Here is a 24,471-nt window from a genome sequence, read left to right on the forward strand (position 1 = left end):
TTTATTAAGGAACCAATTGTCCTCAACCTCACCCGGAGAGACACAGGGGCCAGGTTACCAATGCACCCAATGCCACCATGCCTCTACTCTCCCCTGCTCTCCTTTACTCTCCTCTACTCAATTCTTTCTCTCTCTCTCTCTCTCTCTCTCTCTCTCTCTCTCTCTCTCTCTCTCTCTCTCTGTCTTAGTCTCTCTGTCTCTACCGCACCTGTTGTCTCAACCTCTAAATGCTCAGTTATGAAAAGCCAACTGACATTTACTCCTGAGGTGCTGACTGATTGCACCCTCTATAAACACTGTGATTATTATTTGACCCTGCTGGTATTCTATGAACGTTTGAACATCTTGAAGAACGATCTGGCCTTAATAGACATGTACTCTTATAATCTCCACCTGGAACAGCCAGAAGAGGACTGGCCACCCCTTCGAGCCTGGGTCCTCTCTAGGTTTCTTCCTAGGTTCCTGCCATTTTAGGGTGTTTTTTCAATCCATTGTGCTTCTACATTTGCGTTGCTTGCTCTTTGGGGTTTAAGGCTGAGTGTCTGTATAACTACTGATATAAAAATGGCTTTATAAAATACATTTGATTGATTCTCTCCCCTGCTCTCCTCTTATCTCATTTTCTCTCTCCTGCCTGGCTGGCCTACTCAGCATATGATGAAATTACCCCTTGACACGAAGGTTAGTTTTGCGTTTCCCACCCTAGGATTAGGGGAGGGTAGGCTGATCCTAGATCTGTGGTGATGGGCAACTTGCGCCTGAAGCGGCTATCTCAGTGTGGTCCAGTGCCAGCTGCCAGTTCCAGTGAAAGCGTACACTAAAGTCCAGCATTCCTGACTAGAGTGGTTGGACTCGAAGGCTGCTTTCTAATATTGGTGGTCTTGCAAATGGTGTGCCTGCTGAATAACAGAAGCCTATGCATGAAACTTTGACTTTGTCATTATTAGATTATATGCAGTTTTCCTATAAGAGTTGCTATAAGGTTTTAGTCTAACATTCGATATGCTGTATTGAGTTTCTGTGAGCAGTGCTACTGCTACTGTCCTGTGTAATGTGGTTGGCTGTGTCATGGAAAGTCTACACCATAGCCTACTCTTCTATAGCAACCAACTAAACAGGTATCCAACCTGGGTGGTCTGGTCTGCGTGACTCAGTACCGTGTTAGCACACTGAGCTAAAGCTTTGATGTAAGTCTTCAGGTCTCATTGTCATGTGAGTGTATTTTGGCCAGCTGCCTCCACTGCACCATACTGTACCAGGCTGTGCTGTTCTGTGGTGCTCTAAACACAACAGAGTGTGTGTGTGTGTGTAAGACGGAATACTCTGGGTACTGTTAGTCAGGCTGGGGCCCAGTGCCAAGTTGGCAATGCTTTGAATCCCTCACACACACACTGCTGGGTTTGGAAGGGCAGGGCACACAGGAATCAAAGGCTCTCTCTCTCATTTCCTGCTGAGGAGTGTAAGGCAGGCAGCGGTGAGCTGAGGACACACTCAAAACTCAGTGACCTCACCGTTACTATGACGATAGGACGGGTGTGTTTGTGTGTGTCTCGTTGTGTGTGTGTGTGTGTGTGTGTGTGTGTGTGTGTGTTGGAAACAGCTGGTGTTTGTGTTTAGGAGGGATGGCTGCCTTCTTGATCCAACCCTCTATCAAATCAAATGCCACTTTCGCTCTCTCTCTCTTACTCTCCTTTAATCTATTCTCTGTCAAACTCCACACCTTCTTCTTTATGTGTCATTCTTTTCCTCTGTTGGATCAGTTGTATCTCATCCAACACGTACAGCTCAGCGTTGCTACAGAAGGTGTGTAATGTTGCTCTTTCTAATAAGGTGGTAGTGAGGAAGAAAAACTCACACAAAGGAATCTCGGAACCCAGAACCTAATCTTACCCATTACCAGTCTGTCACCAGAGCCTACACACGTCCAAACACATACCCTCCCCCTCCCCACAGCCTTGATGACGTCACATGCAGGAGAGCCTAAACATACAGTCGTCAGTGCCCAATCAGCATAACTGTCAGACCAGTATGGAGGGACCAGCACACCGACAGTCCTACCGGTTAAACTGGAGTCAGGAGTCTTTCTGTCTGACACTGGTCTGGTGGATTACATTCCTTTTCCTCACTTGAGTAGCCAGGCATGATAATTAGGATTCATCCATCTTCTCTGTGTCACTGTTAACACATTTCGGTTCACCCAAGCTGACTCTCCCTTTCTTTCTTTCTCCTCCAACTCTTTTCTCTATCTATACTGAACAAAAATATAAACACAACATGTAAAGTGTTGGTCCCATGTTTCATGAGCTGAAATAAAAGATCCCAGAAATGTTCCATACGCACAAAAAGCGTATTTCTCTCAAATGTGCGCAAATTTGTTTACATCCCTATTAGTGAGCATTTCTTGGCAAGATAATCCATCCACCTGACAGGTGTGGCATTTCAAGAAGCTGATGAAACACCATGATCATTACACAGGTGCACCTGGTGCTGGGGACAATAAAAGGCCACTCTAAAATGTACAGTTTTGTCACACAACACAATGCCACAGATGTCTCAAGTTTTGAGAGAGCGTGCAATTGGCATGCTGACTGCAGGAATGTCTACCAGAGTTGTTGCCAGAGAATTGAATGTTAATTTCTCTACCATAAGCAGCCTCCAATGTCATTTTAGAGAATTTGGCAGTATGTCCAACCGGACTAAATACCGCAGACCACGTGTAACCACACCAGCCCAGGACCTCCACATCCGGCTTCTTCACCTGTGGGATCGTCTGAGACCAGCCACCCGGACAGCTGATGAAACTGAGGAGTATTTATGTATGTAATAAAGCCCTCTTTGTGGGGAAAAACTCATTCTGATTGGCTGGGCCTGACTCCCCAGTGGGTGGGCCTGGCTTCCAAGTGTGTGGGCATATGCCCTCCCAGGCCCACCCACGGCTGTGCCACTGCCCAGTCATGTGAAATCCATAGATTAGGGCCTAATGAATTTATTTAAATTGACTGATTTCCTTATATGAACTGTAACTCAGTAAAATCTTGAAATTGTTGCGATTATATTTTTGTTCAGTATATATGGATTTCTCTCTACCCCTCTATTCTCTACTTCTATCTCCATCTCTCTTTCACCCACCAGCTAACGGCTAGACTAAATTCAGTCACAACTAAAGAGACACACATCATACCTTGAAGGTCAACATACAATATTTATTTAGGAACACAAAAAATGATAAGTTAATTATCAGGTAGTCCACAAATATTGTGGAAATGGTATATCGATACAGTCATACAGGGGGAAACATACATGAGAAACCATTCAGGGACAGGCCATCCCGAGACGCCTGGATTCAAACAAAATGGTGGAAAAGGGATGAACTGAAACATTATTTTAGTCAAATTAATGATGGTTTACTCATTATCATTATTATCATTATATTGTCAAAGAAAGATAAACTAACATTCAAAAATATTTCTAGCTAGGTTTTATTTTATATTCTTTATTCAATTTAAATAACCCAACGACAACAAAACTGAATGGGGCCGACCTTGCATGTGAATATTGCCTTGAATCAATGCCTTTCATAGCCTACTATAGGCAGCATCACAGTACACGTGATAATAACCAGTTGTATAATGCTGCTATTCAAATGATATATCAGAGGGGACGGATAAAACCATGTAGTATCCCCTGTCCCCACAGCCAGAAACACGTCTCGGTTTCATGTATGTTTGCTACAAAAGACAGTATACATTATGAGCACATCATGCAGTGGCAAGTTCTGCTTTACAAATAGTATAGTAGTCTGGTTTTTCTGTAGATAAATGTTTTTGCCTCACCAATCGGCTCTTCCCAAACACAACCTAAACAAATCCCGCCCACTCTCAAATCCTCCCAAACCCTGCCCCCTCCCTACCACCAAGAAAAAAACATATTAAACAATAATATATCAAACCATTTTTATATAATACCCAAATCTGCAGAAACCTTGCAGTGGACAGTTCTATCTTCCAGACCAGGTTAATAGTAAAGCATCACCCCTCGTTGGAAAGAAAAGCTATAGCAATGAACAATATCATCGTCATCATGAGCAAATACCAGAGCTGAAAAATCACAATCGGTTTTAAAAAATGTCCTGCGTTGTCAAACAGTTGAGAATCCCTGATAGGCTGAAAGAAGTCAGGTGACGACTAGGTGAGGTAAGAGTCCCACCTTGCGATGGGTAATGAAAACTAGGTCGCTGTTTCTTCTGCTCTGCTGTGCGTGTGTGATGGTTACACACTGCACACAAACACATTTGTGATGAGTAGAGTATAAACACTGCACTGCCAGATCCTCTCTCTCCATGCAGCACACACACACTCTTTATAACAGGTTCCCAGTGGAGGAAAAACACTTGATGGACAGATGAAAAGAAACAGTTGCTGCCTTTAAGTCCTTGTCTCAGAAAACATCATAAGTATAATCCTTAGACTTGAATATTTTTTGTTCCATACATTTCTCTTATCTATGCATTTACTGAGAGAGAATATTTTTTAATAAACAAAGATTTCAGTTGGACTCTTCCTTATTACTAAGTGTGTGCGCTTAAAAAAAAAGAAGAAGTTTACTTTTGATTTCTTATTTGCATTGTTTCCACTTCTTGAATTGTCCACGTTTAGTACTTGCTTGGTTTGTCTTGGTTTGTGTAGCTGTCTCCACCCTCTCATCCTCAATTGGAAGGAGACACACCTTCACCTTTCCTTTCCTTTCCTCTCCTCCTCACTCATCCCTCTCCCCTCCCTCCCCCCAGGGCCGTCCAGTCCTGGCCCCTCATCTCTCGGCCTCCATGGCCACACTCGCCTTCTGTTCGGTGGCTGGGTGTTGGTGGGTGTGGGGGTTAACGGTGACCCCCGTGGGCCAGGCTGCGGGGTTGGAGGAGGGCTGCCCCTGAGTCCAGAGTCCCTGACCCTGTGGGCCGCTCATGGGCATGGGCACGCCCCAGCAACCGTGTGGAGGAGGGGGTGAGGTGGCCATGGAGGCCATGGGGCTGCTGGTGGTGAAGCTCTCTGAGGCCTTGAGCCGGGAGAACATGGTGAGGGCATCAGGGAAGTTGGGCGGGGTGGCTGGTGTGTTGGCTGGGGTGCACATCTGGAGGAGAGAGACAGAGAGAGAGATGTTAGGGGGAGAGAAGCGGTATGGAGGAGCACATCCATATACATCACACAATGTGATATCATAACTATCATTATCACACTTATCACTATACGTTTCACACGATCACTGCAGTGCATCCAGTTTGTTTCACACCATCACTACATCCAGGATGAGGATGTCTGTATACCTAAGCCTGTATAAGGTCAGTCCAAAACAGAGAGGGGAATGTAGGGTGATCCCGTCCTCTCGCTCCCTGAGGATCCTGATGACATTCCTCCCCTCCTCTCTGTTCCTCCTCTCTGTTCTGTTCCTAACAATGTTTTTTTTGTTGTACAAATTACAAATATCAGGCACAAATATTCATTATACAAATTATCAGCAATCAACAACTTACATCACTAAATAAACACGTCTAACACAAAACAAAACACACAGGTAAAAACAAGAGACTTTAAAAACATACAAGAAATAAAGAAAACAAGTGCAATTGTATTCACTCAGCCAAAACCTCATTACAATGATTCAAGAAGATATCATTATTTTTGTTGTTAAGTAGGGATAATGTCTTAACTAGATGATTAAATTCTATCAGAAATATTTGTAATTTGGTATAGAATTCTGGAATTTTTGATTGTGTATAAAGTATTTGGCAACAAGAATAAATAAAAAAATGACAATAATTTCAATGGTCTTGTCATCATTGCAATAGCAGCATAGTATAACCTTCAACTGAGAAACATGGGTTGTTTTCAAAAAGCTTCATTTTCCCCAGAAATCTATCACAGACATACATTCATAGAACCTAGTGTCAGATTTTCACGTTCTTTTTAGCAGAAAACACATTTGGACAACATGGAATTACATGGATATATCTTATGTAGAATCTTAAAAGTGCACTTCCTTAAGTTTATTTGGTATACAGTATTTGTAAGGCATCAACCAACATGTTCCAATTTTTTTTTTTTTATACCTCTAGGCATAAATTGGTTCCTTGAATGGAAATGTGTCTTATGTGTTTGTTACAACAAGATTTCTCAAGTAAGCACACGCCTTCCAAGCCGAGTTCTGGATAAGCTCTTTGATCATCATCAAAGCTAAGATTATTTTTCATTAGTGTTGTTAGACCACTGGGAATGGCTTTGATCACGGAAATAAACTCTCTGAAAGGTATTGGAAACTCATTCAGTGTTATATGTTCCTATTAACAAGGTGTGTTTGGGTTCAGACTTTCCACGACCTCACATCCTGTAAGCAGATCACCTGATTGTCACGGTCCAATCTCTGGTAGTAGCTCCTTCAGTGACGATGGTGGTGGTGTGGGTGAGGACAACAATGTCATAAAGAACTCCCCCATATACAGTACAACCCCCTACCCAGCCAAAAACAACATGGACCAGCCAACCAGCACCTCCCTGCAGGTCAGAAGCCAGGGCAGGCAGACGTAAACACTCTTTTCAGAACACACACCTCAGAGTGTTGTAGCAAAAACACAAAGCATCTCACTCCCAGAGGCCTGGTTGGTCCAGGGCCAGTTTCCTTTACTCCACATAGATAGGCCTATTATTATAGACCTACTGTCTATTGCTGACCTCAACAACAAGACGTTACACAGGCAGCCCCATAGACCTACTGTCTATTTCTGAAGGAGGGCTCAAAACTGCAACCAAAACACTTGCATTTGCAACCCTTTGACTTTTTTTTATTGGTCGTTAGGGTGCAAGAGAAAACATTTTTGGTTCACAATTTCTTTTTTGATGATCCAGATTTATTCAAACAGAAATGGGTACGCAACAATGGGCATAGGTATTCAAAAAGTTTGGTCCAAAGTCTTTGCGATGCTCAATTCAGTCATCATGCACTGTTTGAATGAAAATGTCTAAAAGACTTTCCCAATTACAGTAAATATTGACCACAAAGTAGGCCTATCTACCTGGCAGACTGATATCATGATGATTTGTATCAATCACGGGGCATTTGTTTTGCTAACTCTGCCATTACATGTAGCCTATATTGTACAGTACAAAAACACTGCTAGCCAGACACAAGGTCTCTTGCTAAGCGCACAATTGAATTAAAGTGCAACTACACACTCCACATTTTTTGGGTAATGTTTCCAGACCTCAAAAGTGGTCTCCTGATGTGGTTTAAACATTATTGTGATTTTGAGACTGGAAACCTGGAAAAATGCAACCCGGAAAAACGTAATTTATGGAAAGATCAAACATATTTTTATAGGGCCCTACAACTGTAGAGTGACTGTTCAAAAACGCTAACAATAACACCCTTTTTGAGATTGTGCAATCAATGTCAATATGATATTGTCAAGTTAAAATGTAATTATTTGTGTATGGAGGGTAGGACATTATAGGCTATAGGCTAATTGCTCAGCACTCAGATTAAAGATACAATTTAAATTATCCGCGCATCATCCGCTTTCCCGGGCAAGTATTATTTTCATTTGGTCCAGTAGCTTTCAGATGGAACTGGCCCGGTGTGCCACTAGCAAATTTACCTGAATGTCAAGCCCTGCAAGGGCATGCTAATTTAAAAGATGGCTAGTCATTATTAGCCTGGTTCTGTATGGAATGCAGGTACATTATGAGACACAGTTATTATCGGCGAGCAGCGGTGAAAAATTGGTGCGACCAAATCATGTGCTGGTGCCATCAACTGAAAAAGTTTGTCTAAAGAACTGGAACTACAACAAGCCATTATTACACAGCCTTCAACTCCCATCGGCAGGTAAACAAGGTCTGAAGAACAAAACGAGTGTAAGAAAAGCCCAACTCGTGACGATGAATGCTAATTTTGAGAATGGGTCAATCATGAGTACTGCTTCTACACAATACCATTAGCCTATAACAGAATATGTGTCACATATGCACTTGGACATTCAGATTTAGCCCTGCTGAGCGGCATGATGTGAAGGGTGAGCATGTCTCTGTTGCCCTCTAACAGGAAGTGCTGTGTCATGTCTCTGGCCTATTTCCTGCCCTGTGTGTAAAGAGACACCCTGCAGCGAGAGGAAACTTCCTGTCCTTCATGGTTACCCCCTCTACTTCCTCCCTATTTACTCTACTCAGGTATGTAACACCGCCATCGCTAAACAGACCACCCCAGATTGTCTTACTGCTGAGCTCACATATGCCCTTTTCACTCACTCACATACACTCTCAAACGCTAGAGATGGGACGATGAACCGAAAAATTATCAACCCTGACCATACCGATGACTTATCGCAGGCATTTTGCTGATATCGTTCATTACAATAAGTAGCCTATACTAAAGAAATGTGAAGTTTGAAATTAAATATGTTTGTTAATGATTGTTAATGGGACAATTGATGGCTACAACAATCAAATTAGTAGAACAAAAACTGTGGTGCACATTAATGTTATAATTTATTGTTCTATATGTCGTTATCGCATCAATTCAGACAATTTATCGCGATATGGATTTATGTCCATATCACCCAGCTCTAAAGCTCACACACACACAGCAGGGCAGACAGTGATTATGTATTGCTCCATAGGGAAAAGGATCTGTTCTCAGTGTAGAGACAGCACACTCCTTGTCTGTAGAGGTCTAGTCTCTGTGTCCTCAACCTAGCAGTCATAGTCTAGGTGCTGCTGCTGTTTATCCGAAGAAAAAAGAAGCAAGCCTAGAAGTTTTCGGTGCAGTCCTTAACAATGCCAATAGAGCCTAAGAGGAGGAACATGCTCAGAGAAATACTATATGTACAGTTTATTCCCACATATCAGTCGTAGCCAGGCAGCACACACAGGCTAGGGCTGTGCAGACTGCAGCATTAGGGCCTGTGTAAAGCCATAGTAGCTTGATCAGGCTGGCAGCAGATTAAAATTAGGAGCTGTCTGTCTGTGAAGGTCACAGCCAGGTAATACTGAAAAGGCTGCTGGGACAGTGCGTGCGGGCAAAGCATCAAATCCGATTGGCTGAGGCGACTGGGGGCATATGCATTTGAAATGAAAAAGGCGCATACATGCATGCATGCAAATAAGGGGAAGGGAAAGGGAATACCTAGTCAGCTGCATAACTGAATGCATTCAATGGAAATGTCTCTTCTACTTTTAACCCAACCCCTCAGAAGCCTGTTTTTTCAGTAAGGGGAATCGGGGAAATGGATGTTACCTAAACTAAGAGAAATGCATGTTACCAACCACAGCATCCATTATTTAGAGAACTGGTGAATATTTGTTCTAGAAGGAGTGTGTTCTAAACACGGCAAACACTGAGGCGTTGCCATGGGGACGGTCCGTTGTTATGAGGAAGACAGACCTGGTGGTGATGGATAGGACTAGAGCAAGCTTAGACACATCTGTCATTAACTTTCTACAGATCTGTTTACTGACTGCAGTTTACTGTGGACTCCAATCTGAAGTTTCACCCTGCACCGCTCTTGACCAACCAGCCCTCCACTGCGGTGAAGCTTAAGCCCCAGTCGCTCACTCCTCACTGCTCTCTCTGTGTTTCTCCATGCAAGACTGATGAGCAGTCATTTCCAGTCTGACCGACGACATTCCTGAGTAAAACCCTGTTTACAGGGAGCAATTGTGTTGAATTTGTAAGGAGAAGCAGATATTCCTCCCTATAACTATCCAGCCTGCATTCACAGACTGGAGAGGTTCAAACGTTACCCCACTGCCTTGAAACGTGACATGAATGCTGTAGCCCTGCATATTATTCAACCACATGTTACAAAGGTCTCGGTCTCTCCTTCTGGTGGCTGTTTCATGTCACCACTTGCACCACTTGCAGACAGACCCATTAGAGTTTAACTCGATAACCACGAAGCTCTGGGTAGAAGTTGCCCTTAGGCACAGACCTAGGATCAGCTTACCCTCCCCGAATCCTAACGCTAATCATAGGGGGGAAAACATCAAACTGACCTTAGATCAGTGTCTAGGGGTAACTTCCTCTTTCACCATCATTATCTTTCCCTCCACCCACATTCCCTCTAATGCCGCGTTCACGTGCTAGTCAGAACTAGGAAACTATGACATTTCCAACTTGCTAACTGGTTGTAGTTATACACGTGCCACGTTCAGTCAGTTATCAAGTCGGACATTTCAGAGTTTCCTAGTTCCAAATAGCACTGGAACACGGCATGAATCCTTGTCCAATGACGTCCCTCGCTCAATAAACAAGTAAACAAATATTTACATTTTTTGCGAGAGCCTTGTAATAAGCGCTCCTGTCTTTACCGGTGGAATGTACAGCAGCACAATGGAGAATGGTGCAGGATTGTTTTCAAATTCCATTCTGTCCAATAAGGAGTTCTGTTCCAAAGTCATTGCCCTGTGTTGTGACAGCGAGATTGACTGAAGCAGGATGGTCTGTTTGAGTGGGTGATGCATCTTCTCAATAGACTAGCTTCTGCTCCTTGTCTCCTCTCCTTCATCAGCACTGATTCCACCTGTCCAGTCCTTTCAGGTCAGTGCAAATACAGGAAAGGAGATAAGCAATATAATTAACTTTAAGACCCATATTGGGATGCTTCCTCTGACTATCAGGGACCCTTAGGGCTAGGTGACTAGGATGTCCTGTAGTTCATATAATATTATGGTAGTTAATATAATTATATGGTAGATAATGGAATAACTGATGATTCTCTATGTTCCACTGTAAAATGACAGACAACCTGATAAGACACATGATGATGCACAGACTGGCAACGGTGTCTGAACAGACGGAAAGAGAGAGAGAGAGGGGACAGACAGAAAGACATGAGATAGAGAACGGTATAGAGAGGAGGGGGCAGGCTGTGCGCATACAGTGCATTCGGAAAGTATTCAGACCCCTTGGCTTTTCCCACATTTTGTTACGTTACAACCTTATGCTAAAATGGATTAAAAAATAATAATAATCCTCATCAATCTACACACAATACCCCATAATGAAAAAGCAAAAACAGGTTTTTAGAAATGTTAGCAAATATCACATTTACATAAGTATTCAGACCCTTTACTCAGTACTTTGTTGAAGCACCTTCGGCAGCGATTACAGCCTCTGGTCTTCTTGGGTATGACGCTATAAGCTTGGCACACCTGTATTTGGGGAGTTTCTTCCATTCTTCTCTGCAGATCCTCTGAAGCTCTATCAGGTTGGATGGGGAGCGTCGCTGTACAGCTATTTTCAGGTCTCTCCAGAGATGTTCGATCGGGTTCAAGTCCGGGCTCTGGCTGGGCCACTCAAGGACATTCAGAGACTTGTCCCAAAGCCACTCCTGCGTTGTCTTGGCTGTATGCTTAGGGTCGTTGTCCTGTTGAAAGGTGAACCTTCGCCGCAGTCTGAGGTCCTGAGCGCTCTGGAGCAGGTTTTCATCAAGGATCTCTCTATACTTTGCTCCGTTCATCTTTCCCTCTATCCTGACTAGTCTCCCAGTCCCTGCCGCTGAAAAACATCCCCAAAGCATGATGCTGCCACCACCATGCTTCACAGTAGGGATGGTGCCAGGTTTCCTCCAGACGTGACACTTGGCATTCAGGCCAAAGAGTTCCATCTTGGTTTCATCAGACCAGAGAATCTTGCTTGGCAAACTCCAAGTGGCCTGTCATGTGCCTTTTACTGAGGAGTGGCGTCCGTCTGTCCACTCTATCATAAAGGCCAGATTGGTTGAGTGCTGCAGAGATGGTTGTCTTTCTGGAAGGTTCTCCCATCTCCACAGAGGAACTCTGGAGCTCTGTCAGAGTGACCATCGGGTTCTTGGTCACCTCCCTGACCAAGGCCCTTCTCCCCTGATTACTCAGTTAGGCCGGGCAGCCAGCTCTAGGAAGAGTCTTGGTGGTTCTAAACTTCTTCCACTTAAGAATGATGGAGGCCACTGTGTTCTTGGGGACCTTCAATGCTGCAAATATTTTTTTGTACCCTTCCCCAGATCTGTGCCTCGACACAATCCTGTCTCGAAGATCTATGGACAATTCCTTTTTGCTCTGAAATGCACTGTCAACTGTGGGACCTTATATAGACTGGTGTGTGCCTTTCCAAATCATGTCCAATCAATTTGAATTTGCCACAGGTGGACTCCAATCAAGTTGTAGAAACCTCTCAAGGATGATCAATGGAAACAGGATGCACCTGAGCTCAATTTCAAGTCTCATAGCAAAGGGTCTGAACACTTATGTAAATAAGATATGTTTATTTGTAATCAATTTGCAAACATTTCTAAAAACTGGTTTTTCTTTTGTCATTATGGGGTATTGTGTGTAGATTAATGAGGGAAACAATTATTTAATCAATTTTAGAATAAGGCTGTAACATAACAAAATGTGGAAAAACGGAAGAGGTCCGAATGCACTGTATGTCTTGGTAATCTGTATCTCGCAATGTCTTGCCTTGTATGCCTCACAAATTCACCAAAGTAGCCTACAGTTTGCCTCATACTCTGTTTTTTATTTTATTTTAATTACACAACATTCCTCAGGCCTTTATAGCCTATCGTCTAGTTAGGCTATAACACAGCAAAGAAGATGTTTTGTGATAAATGCATTGTGATTTTAATTTTGTTGGGGGGAAAAACAAAAAAAACTGTATTTTTCGGTTAGGGATTTTTTCTTAATGTTAATGGTCCCAATATCGTTTAAACGGTTTAACGTTTAAACCAGTGTTTCCCAAACTCGGTCCTCAGGACCCCAAGGGGTGCACGTTTAGGTTTTTGCCCTAGCACTACACAGCTGATTCAAATAATCAACTAATCATCAAGATTTTTTGAACCAGCTGTGTAGTGTTTGGGAAAAAACAAAACGTGCACCCCTTGGGATTCCGAGGACCTAGTTTGGAAAACGCTGGTTTAAACGTTCACACTCCTAATGAGAACCTGATTCAATGTGAGAAATGGCCTATAGATTCATTGCTAGTTAGCCTAAATCCCCTGGTAAGTCTGTCAGTCAGTCAGGCCTGTAGAACTGATATTCAGCCACACAGTCTGGAATTACCTATGATCCTTCACAGACACAGTCAGCTGACCCAATGGACACTCACACATACGTGCGAGACAACACTCACAGTTACAGGTTGGGAAAAGTAGAGTGTTTGTGTGTGTGTGTGTGTGTGTGTGTGAAACCAAAGTGAACACCACTGCTCATAACCACATCTGCTCCTCGCACTCCCCCACGTATCCTCACTCGCTGTGTCGCCTGAGCCAGCCAGTGTGTGTGTGTGTGTAGGTGTGGTTAGCCAGGCCCCAGTGTTCTCGGAAGCGGTGCTCGTGGAAACACGCAGGGCAGCATGCTGGAACATGTTGAGCTCAGGCCAAGCCTCTTCTGCTGTGGCTGACTTCCTGCCACTGTGACACACACACACACGGCATGGCACAGGGAAATACTATACACACTGCGTGGCCTGAATCACAAGATGGCACTGTGTGTGTGTGTGTTTGTGTGTGTATGTAATAAAGTTTCTTGCATTATTACCTACAGCCGAAAATAAATTTTGGATATCAGATCGCCGGTCACTCACCAGCATTTCAACCAGAAATGTGACTTTCCACAATTGGATCCTATGATCGTACCCCCCTCCCCCGAGGCATTTCCACTCATCCCAGATGCTACTTCAAGATGCCGCCGACGGAGAAGAGGAATATGGAGTGGGCTTTTAGTCTGACTCAGGAGGCGTGCTTACCATCCACAGCTTCCAAAATTATTACTTGTGAATGTTCAGTCCCTGGACGAGCTCAAGGCAAGGATCTCCTTCCAGAGAGACATCAGGGACTGTAACATACTCTGTTTCACGGAATCATGGCTCTCCGGGATATATTGTCCCCGTTTATACAGCCAGCAGGGTTTTCCGTACATCGCACGGACAGGAAGAAAGAACTCTTCGGGAAAAAGAAAGGTGGAGGTGTATGTTTCATGATTAACAACTCATGGTGTGATTGTGGTAACGTACAGGAACCCAAGTCCCTTTGTTCTCCCGATCTGGAATACCTCACTATCAAATGCCGACCGCATGACCTCCCGAGAGAATTATCTTCGGTCATCGTCATGGCTGTGTATATTTCCCCTCAAGCCTACACCGAGATGGCTCTCAAGGAACTACACTGGACTTTGTGAAAACTGGAAACCGCATATCCTGAGGCCGCATTTATTGTAGCTGGGGACTTTAATAAAGCAAATCTGAGGAAAACGCTACCAAAGTTTTATCAACACATTGCCTGCACTACTCGTTCATCAAGAATTCTTGACCATTGCTACCGTCCCTTCTGGAATGGCTACAAGGACCTCCTCCGCCCTCCCTTCGGCAAATCAGATCACGCCTCCATTCTGCTCCCTTCCTATAGGCAGAAACTTAAACAAGTACCCGTGGTAAGAACTGTTCAACGTTGGTTTGACCAATCGGAATCTATACTTCAAGATTGTTATGATCACGCAGACTGGGATATGTTCCGGGTTGCCTCTGAGAATAAAATTTACGTATACACCGACTCGGTGACTGAGTTCATCAGGAAGTGCATAGAGTATGTTGTTCCTACTGTGACGAATAGAACTGATCCAAACCAAAAAACGTGGATAGATGGCAGCATTCGCGCAAAACTGAAAGTGCAAACCACTGAAAGGTTACTGGGAACATGGATGAGTACAAACAGTCCAGCTATGCCCTCCGTAAGGCAATCAAACAGGCAAAATGTCAGTACAGAGACAAAGTGGAGTTGGAATTCAACGGCTCAGACACAAGACGTATGTGGCAGGGACTCCAGACAATCACGGATTATAAAGGGAAAACCAGACACGTCGCAGACACCGACGCCTTACTCCCGGATAAGCTAAACACCTTCTTCACCTGCTTTGAGGAAAACATAGTGCCCCAGATGCAGGCCACCGCCACTCACGAGGACTGTGAGCTCTCGTTCTCCGTGGCCGATGTGAGTAAGACATTTAAGGGTGTTAACCCCCGCAAGGCTGCCGGCCCAGACGGCATCCCTAGCCGCATCCTCAGAGCATGTGCAGAACAGCTGGCTGGAGTGTTTACGGACATATTCTATCTCCCCATATCCCAGTCTGTTGTCCCTACTTGCTTCAAGATGTCCACCATTGTTCCTGTACCCAAGAACGCGAAGGTAACTGAAATAAATGACTATGGCCCTGTAGCACTCACTTCTGTCATCATGAAGTGCTTTGAGGCTAGTTAAGGATCATATCACCTACACCTTACCAACACCTTAGACCCACTACAATTTGCATACCACAACAACAGATCCACGGATGACGCAATTGCCATCGCACTGCAAACTGCCATATCCCATCTGGACAAGAGGAATACGTATCTAAGAATAATGTTCATCGACTACAGCTCAGCCTTCAACACCATAGTGCCCTCCAAGCTCATCACTAAGTTCTGGGCCCTGGGTCTGAACCCCTCCCTGTGCAACTGGGTCCTGGACTTCCTGATGGCCGACCCCAGGTGGTGAAGGTAGGCAACAACACCTCCACTACGTTGATCCTCAACACAGGGGCCGCACATTGGTGTGTGCTCAGCCCCCTCCTGTACTCCCTGTTCACCAATGACTGCGTGGCCACGCACGTCTTCATCATCATTTTTGCAGAAAACACAACAGTGGTAGGCCTGATTACCAATAATGACGAGACTGTGACGATCCCGGCTGTCTGAGTCGGGTCCTGTCTGGTGACTAGTGTTCCTGCTCGTATTCTCCAGTTTCCCGAGGGTTCGGGAACGCTCCGGGGAGCGCTCTGGTTTTCCGCACCTGCATCCCATCAGCAATCTGCACACCTGGTCCTGATCATCACCCTTCTTAGGCTCTGGGCCAACATCCAGTTCCTGCCGGATCGTTAGCCATGAACATCTCTCACCCGGAACCTTCACCCAACCTCTGCCTGATGGTCGGCGGCTGCCGAGCCAGTACCGGACCAACCACTGCACCCTCAACAACCCATCCACGCCACCCGCTCTGTTCCCTGGATTATTCAGCTTCACTCGGACTCTATAAATAAACACTCACCTTTGTCTCACGTACCGTGTCCTGGTCTGCTTCTGGGTTCTGGCTTAGTTAACCGTGACAGAACGATCCGGCCAGTAATGAACCCAGCGGACCTGGACTCTGTTCGCCATGCTATTACCCAGCAGGAGAAGATGTTGGGCTATCATAGCACGGTACTACAGGAGATCGCGTTGTCAGTTCGGAACCTTTCTACCGGTCTGACGGAGGTCCAGAACCAACGCAAGTGTCCGGTGGAGGATCCACTACCGGTTTCACCCATCTCGCCTGCCGCTTCTGAAGCTGTGTCCATCCGTGAGCCCAAGGTTCCGACGCCGGATAAGTATGAGGGAGAGCTGGGAAGATGCCGTTCCTTCCTTATGCAGTGTGGACTAGTGTTCGATCTACAGCCCTACTCTTATGCCACAGACAAGGCTAGGATAGCCTTTGTGATTGAGTTGCTGCGTGGTCGAGCGCTGGAGTGGGCTTCAGCCGTTTGGGAACGACAGGATCCCTGCATGGCTTCATACCAGGGGTTCACGGCCGAGATGAGGAAGCTCTTCGACCATTCCGTCCGAGGGAGGGACGCAGCTAGGCGCCTGTTTTCGCTTCGCCAAGGAACTCGCAGCGTGGCCGACTTCGTGATCGAGTTCAAGACGTTGGCGGTGGAGAGTGGGTGGAACGAGGAGTCTCTGCAAGCGGCCTTTTACCAGGGTCTGTCGGAGCAGCTCAAGGATGAGTTGATCTCCTATCCGGAGCCTAGTGACCTGGACAGCTTGGTAGCTTTGTCTATTCGGGTGGATAATCGAGTCCGAGAGCCGAAGGAGGGAGAAGCAATGGGTTCCGTCCCAACCGATCAGCTTCTCAGTTCCCAGTCGGGTCGGGTGGTGGACCAGAACACGTCGATCATTCTCCTCCACAATGGATTAGTGGAGAGGTCCTCTCTCCCGATTCTGAACCCATGCAAGTGGGGCGGCACGGGTTAACCAAGGAGGAGCGTCAACAGAGACGTCAGACCAACTGCTGCCTCTACTGTGGTAGCTCGGGACATTACATCTCCACCTGTTCCCGGCGGTCGTCAAACTGCTCGGCTCGCTAAAGTTGGGAGGACTTTTAGCGAGCCAGTTTCAACCTCTCAGTACCTCTGTCAGACCCCGTTTCCCGGCTACCCTTGTGAACAGGAATCAGAGCTTAGCGCTTAACGCTTTTATCGATTCAGGTGCCGATGGAAGCTTTCTTGATGCCGAGTTGGTGGAACAGCTGGGGCTTTCCAAGGAGCAATTGCCGGAAGCCATTGAAGCGACCACTCTGAACGGCAGTAGTCTGGCACGTATCACGATGAGGACTGAACCGGTTAAGATGCGGTTGTCGGGGAATCATTCTGAGATGATTTCATTCTTCATTCTGCCGTCTTCCCATGTTCCTCTGGTCCTTGGATACCCCTGGCTGAAGGAACACAATCCCACGTTCGATTGGGTGACGGGCAAGGTAACGAGTTGGAGCCTTGATTGTCATGCTAACTGTCTCAAGACTGCCTGCCCCCATTCGGTTCCCAGTCAGGTGATTGAGGCTAAACCCCCAGATTTGTCCCTGGTTCCCGAGACATATCACGATTTGGGGGAAGTTTTCAGTAAGCAGAAGGCTCTGTCACTCCCTCCCCCACCGACCCTATGATTGTGCCATCAACCTGGTCCCTGGAGCTGTCTACCCCAAGGGAAGGTTATACAGTATCTCCCGACCTGAACGTGAGGCGTTGGAGACCTACATCAAGGAGTCCCTAGCTGCTGGTCTCGTTCGCCCCTCGTCATCACCCCTGGGGGGCAGGATTCTTCTTTGTGGGTAAGAAGGATGGCTCTCTTCGACCGTGTATTGATTATCGGGGGTTGAATGACATCACGATCAAGAACAAGTATCCCCTGCCCTTGATGAGTTCTGCCTTCGACTCCTTACAGGGTGCTACGGTGTTCACCAAGCTAGACCTACGCAATGCGTATCACCTGGTCCGGATCAGAGAGGGGGACGAGTGGTTGACGGGTTTCAATACACCGATGGGTCACTCGAGTATCAGGTGATGCCGTTTGGACTGACCAATGCTCCAGCGGTATTCCAGAGTATGGTGAACGACGTCCTGAGAGATATGATCGGTCTCTTTGTGTTTGTTTACCTGGATGACATTCTGATCTTCTCGAAGGAACCTTCCGACCACGTCCAGCATGTCCGGCAGGTGCTGCAGCGATTGTTGGAGAATCGCCTGTTCGTGAAGGCCGAGAAGTGCGAGTTTCACGCCCACACGACATCCTTTCTCGGGTACATCATCTCCAGGGGAGAGATTAGGATGGACCAGGAGAAGGTTAGAGCGGTTCTGGAATGGGCCCAGCCCGGTACGAGATTGCAGCTCCAGAGATTTTTGGGGTTTGCGAATTTCTACCGCAGATTCATCCGGGATTACAGCCGTGTGGCCGCTCCGTTAACTGCCTTGACTTCCAGCATCAGGACCTTCAAGTGGAATCCGGAGGCGGATCGAGCGTTTCTGGATTTGAAGAGGCGATTCACCAACGCACCAATTCTCTCTCAACCGGACACGGCCCGTCAGTTCGTCGTTGAAGTGGACGCGTCTGATGTGGGAGTTGGCGCCATCCTGTCGCAGCGATGCTCCACGGACAGTAAACTCCATCCCTGCGCCTACTACTCTCGTCGCCTTTCGCCTGCGGAGAGGAATTACGATGTGGGTAACCGGGAGCTTCTCGCGGTGAAACTTGCCTTGGAGGAGTGGCGCCACTGGTTGGAGGGGGCGGAGCAACCGTTTATTGTCTGGACGGACCACAAGAATCTTGCTTACGTGCAATCGGCTAAACGTCTCAACTCCCGTCAGGCCAGGTGGGCGTTGTTTTTCGGACGATTCAAGTTTGCCCTGACGTTCCGACCTGGATCTAAGAACGGCAAGGCGGACGCCTTGTCCCGGATGTTCTCCAAGACGGAGGAGAGTGGGTCCAAGACCGAGACAATCCTCCCCCGGAACTGCGTCGTGGGAGCAGTTATGTGGAAGATTGAGGAGGAGGTGCTGGCGGCCCTTCGGACTCAGCCCGGTCCCGGTAACGGTCCACCCGGTCGGTTGTTTGTGCCTGAGTCGGTTCGTCCTGCTGTCCTCAAATGGTCCCACGCAAGCAAGATGGCTTGTCACCCTGGCGTGGCTCGGACTATGGCGTTTCTTCGCAGACGCTTTTTGGTGGCCTGCCATGGCCGAGGATACTCGGGGTTTTGTTGCTGCCTGTCCAGTGTGTGCGCAGAATAAGAGTACCAATCGGCCCAGCTCTGGACTACTTCACCCCCTTCCTATTCCCCGGCGACCATGGTCGCATCTGGCCCTGGACTTCGTCACGGGGTTGCCCGCCTCTGAGGGGAACACGGTCGTTCTGACTATCGTGGACAGATTCAGCAAGTTCGCCCACTTTGTGCCAATTGCCAAGCTTCCCTCTGCCTCGGAGACGTCCGAGATCCTGGTTAGGGAGGTTTTCAGGGTCCACGGTTTGCCCAGTGATATCGTTTCCGACCGTGGCCCTCAGTTTACCTCTGCTGTCTGGAAGTCCTTCTGTTTGGCCATTGGAGCTACGGTCAGTCTCACATCTGGTTTTCACCCCCAATCCAATGGTCAGGCGGAGAGAGCCAACCAGAAGATGGAATCAACGCTACGCTGTCTGGTCTCTTCCAACCCCACCTCCTGGGTTTCTCAGTTGCCTTGGGTTGAGTATGCCCACAATACTCTTCCTACATCTGCCACTGGGATGTCTCCCTTCCAGTGCCTGTATGGCTACCAACCTCCCCTGTTTCCTTCTCAGGAGAAGGAGCTCTCAGTGCCTTCTGTTCAGGCCCATATTCGGCGTTGCCACCGGACCTGGCATCGGGCCAGAAAGGCACTCCTTAGAGTTTCGGACCGGTATCAGCTCCAGGCGAATCGTCGCCGGATTCCCGCTCCCACCTATACCATCGGAGATAGGGTTTGGTTGGCCACACGGGATCTTCCGTTACGGACTGAGTCTAGGAAGTTGTTACCGAAGTTCATTGGTCCGTTTGTGGTGGAGAAGGTGATCAATCCAGTGGCAGTTCGACTCAAACTACCGAGGACGCTCAGAGTCCATCCCACCTTTCATGTCTCCTGCCTCAAGCCTGTCTTCCTCAGTCCTCTGTTGCCTCCTCCGCCTCCTCCTCCTCCTCCTCGGATGATCGGAGGTGGTCCTGCCTACACGGTGCGTCGCATCATGGATTCCAGACGGCGGGGCCGGGGTTTCCAGTATCTCGTGGACTGGGAGGGGTATGGCCCTGAGGAGAGGAGTTGGATTCCGCGGCGACAGGTCCTAGACGCAGACCTCATCAGTGACTTCTACCGCCTCCATCCTGGCGCTCCGGGAAGTCCGCCCGGTGGCGTTGGTCGGAGGGGGGGTACTGTGACGATCCCGGCTGTCTGAGTCGGGTCCTGTCTGGTGACTAGTGTTCCTGCTCGTATTCTCCAGTTTCCCGAGGGTTCGGGAACGCTCCGGGGAGCGCTCTGGTTTTCCGCACCTGCATCCCATCAGCAATCTGCACACCTGGTCCTGATCATCACCCTTCTTAGGCTCTGGGCCAACATCCAGTTCCTGCCGGATCGTTAGCCATGAACATCTCTCACCCGGAACCTTCACCCAACCTCTGCCTGATGGTCGGCGGCTGCCGAGCCAGTACCGGACCAACCACTGCACCCTCAACAACCCATCCACGCCACCCGCTCTGTTCCCTGGATTATTCAGCTTCACTCGGACTCTATAAATAAACACTCACCTTTGTCTCACGTACCGTGTCCTGGTCTGCTTCTGGGTTCTGGCTTAGTTAACCGTGACAGAGACAGCCTAGAGGGAGGAGGTGAGGGCCCTGGCGGAGTAGTGCCAGGTAAATAACCTCTCCCTCAACGTCAACAAAATGAAGGAGCTGATCGTGGACTTCAGGAGACAGCAGAGGGAGCACGACCCCATCCACATCAACGGGGCAGCTGTGGAGAGGGTGAAAAGCTTCAAAGTTTCTCAGCATGCACATCACTGACAACCTGAAATGCTCCATCCACACAGACAGTGTGGTGAAGAAGGAGCAACAGCGCCTCTTTACCCTCAGGAGGCTGAAGAAATTTGGCTCGGCCCCTAAAGAACTTCTACAGATGCACCATAGAGAGCATCCTGTCGGGCTGAATCACCACCTGGTACAGCAATTGCACCGTCTGCAACTGCAGGGGTCTCCAGTGGGTGGTGCAGTCAGCCCAACGCATCACCTGGGGCACACTGCCTGCCCTCCAGGACATCTCCAGCACCCGGTGTCACAGGAAGGCCAAGAAGATCATCAAGGACCTCAGCCAACCGAGTCATGGCCTGTTCACCATCTAGAAGGTGGAGACAGTAGAGGTGCATCAAAACTGGGACAGAGAAAACAGCTTCTATCTCCAGGCCATCAGACTTTTAAACAGTCACCACTGGTCGGCCTCCGCCCAGTACCTTGCCCTGAGCTTTTGTTGCTGTTACTAGCCGGCTACCAGCCGGTACTCTACCCTGCACCTTAGAGACTGCTGCCCTATGTACATAGTCATTGAACACTGGTCACTTTAATAATGTTTACATACCGTTTTACCCACTTCATATGTATATTCTGTATTCTAGTCAAGGCTCATCCTATATAGCTAATGTTGTATACACCTTTTCTATTCATATACTGTCCATAGTGTCTATACACACCATAATATACATATACACTGAGTCTATAAATCATTTGGAACACCTTCCTAATATTGAGTTGCACCCCCTTTTGGCCTCAGAACAGCCTCAATCTGTTGGGGCATGGACTACAAGGTGTCAAAAGTGTTCCAGAGGGATGCTGGCACATGTTGACTCCAATACTTCCCAGTGGTTGTGTCAAGATGTATGGATGCCCGTTGGGTGGTGGATCATTCTTGATATGCACAGGAAACTGTTGAGCATGGGGTGGGATTTGCATGTATTGTAAGGTATTACGGCACTGTTGGAGCTAGGAACACCCGCGATAACATCTGAAAAATATGTGTACGCAACCAACAACATTTTTTTTGATTTAAACAGATGTAGGCCTAGACTGTAAACTCTGGCTTTGGAACTATGAGCAAGAACACACACAGAGATACACACAGTCATACACGCACACAAACGTACACACACGTGCACATTCTCAATACGTAAAAAATTAATTGGATTTCAGTTAATTCCAATGACAAAGTGTAACTTGTTTCACCAGCCAGACAGACTGTCATAGACACAAAGCTGATCTGTGTTACCAACTGAAAAGAATGATCTCTCTTCTCCAAATAATTCATCATCATTACCCTGTTATTACCCTATTCTACCCTGCTAGAAAACTAAGTGCTCCGACCTTCTCTTCCCACTTTTCTCCCTTCCCACTGTTGCTACCTCACTTCTCTCCTCCCTTCTATCATCCCTTCCATCTCTTGACTTGCTACCTCACTTCTCTCCTCTCTTTTCTCTTCCTTCTTCCCTCCTGCCCTGGTGATAAACTGATCATGGTCCAGGGCCAGGCAGACAGAAACGGATAGGACAATTTCTCTCTCTGCGGCCATTGCAACAGTACAGTCAGCCATGTTGTGATTGTGCATCTCTTACCATCTGACACACAATCAGTTATTGCTTAATGGAGACTTCAAAATACAGGTATGTGTGTGCGATTTTGTTATTCTATCCTCGTGGGGACCTAAAATCCCCAAAAGTCCCCACAACAGGGTTTCCGTGGCACAGGACATTTGATTGGCAGCATTTTAATTTACCTGACATTTTACAAATTTACCGGACCCATATGCATTGGGTGTGTAACCTGATTAGGGCGTCCACCCACAGTGCTCAGAATGACAGAAATCACATTTAGATTATAGTAATTCATATTAACAGAACATGCAAGTCGAGGATGCAACGATGTGTGGTCCTTCTTACCTAATTCTGATGCGCAATTTGATGTTAAAATAACTGTCCACATTTACTTTTCCTCAGCCAACAAGACGAGTAACGAACAGCAAAATCACTAGCATATGCCAATCTACTATCCCCCATGTAGAAAAGTGTACCTATTCTATTGGTCAACATGTCGTTCTGTGTGAGAAAGAAATAGCCTATTCCAAACAGACTCTGGGACAGTTGTGAGACAATAGATCCTAAATACATACAACCAGTAGGCCTAGGCTACATTAAAAAAAACTTTAAAAGCAATGAGTCTGATGCAACAGATCAGAACGTTTAGCTTAAAATGTTGATCAACTATTATTTCTTCACATTATAAGCGCAGCAATACACACAAGGCAGTACGCTACGTGCGACTGTTCGTTCCATAATGCAATTAGCGGGAAAACACTTGTCAAAAGCACAAGTGAGCGGTTTCATGTGACAGAGATGAAAATATGAGATCAAATATGCAACAACTAGCATGGGTTGCTAATATGACTAGGATTGTGCTTTTGGCTACTGGACAATGCAAAATAATTGCCTCCACGGATATGGTCTGATTTTGGCTAGGCTACTTTGAAGCAAGGTAAGACATGCCTCATAATATGTAGTAAAACATTCAGGTTTCAAATAATTAAGTATATGTTTTCAAAATGCATACTGCCCCCAGCTCATTGCAAAGTGGTGTGTGACACGCTGATTAAGGCTGCCTTCCGTTGCCTATGCATTTGCTGTTTGAGATGCTGTAGCAGCAGCGCTCGTGCTGTCTGATAGATTTTCCACTCAAAGGCTCTGTATCTGTACGCTGTACATGTGTGATAAGATACATAACGAATATACTGTACACGCACCAATTTAATACCACTAAATGCGAATAAACCTATAGTCCGATAAGCATGACCAGTCAAATGTATTTACATCGACTATTATTGACATTAATTCATATGCTAAAAAGCATTATTTTGCAATGGGATTTTTTCTTCTTCTCCGGACAATTGGCCGGCGCCAATTTTATTTATCGGCTTCTCAAAAATAAAATATTGGCCAAAAGCCTGCAATTACCGGCTAACGGAAATCCTGCCCCACAAGGATAGTAAAACATGGAACATTTCCCACGTCCCTGCGAGGACAAAGGCTATTTCAAGATTAGGGTTTAGGTTTAGGGTTACATTTGAGGTTAGGGTTAGAATTACGGTTAGGGTATTTTAGTATTTTTTGTATTTTATTAGGGTCTCCGATTAGCCGCTGCCAAGGCAGCTACTACTCTTCCTGGGGTCCAAACAGGAAACAAAACAAAACAAATAAAATACATAATATACAGTGGGGAGAACAAGTATTTCATACACTGCCGATTTTGCAGGTTTTCCTACTTACAAAGCATGTAGAGGTCTGTAATTT

At 46.6% G+C, this 24,471-nt stretch overlaps 1 protein-coding gene across 1 annotated transcript in view; it reads right to left on the minus strand.

The window, feature by feature from the left end:
• Positions 1–3,182: 3,182 nt before the first annotated feature.
• ubald1a (UBA-like domain containing 1a) overlaps positions 3,183–24,471 on the minus strand; it is a 35,203-nt gene continuing 13,914 nt past the window's right edge. The window contains exon 3 of the mRNA XM_041858808.2: positions 3,183–5,124. Coding sequence (XP_041714742.1) covers positions 4,807–5,124 — 318 coding nt within the window. The 3' untranslated portion in view covers positions 3,183–4,806. The remainder of the gene's footprint in view (positions 5,125–24,471) is intronic.

This window comes from Coregonus clupeaformis, chromosome 31 (genome assembly GCF_020615455.1).
Source record: "Coregonus clupeaformis isolate EN_2021a chromosome 31, ASM2061545v1, whole genome shotgun sequence".
NCBI lineage: Eukaryota > Metazoa > Chordata > Actinopteri > Salmoniformes > Salmonidae > Coregonus > Coregonus clupeaformis.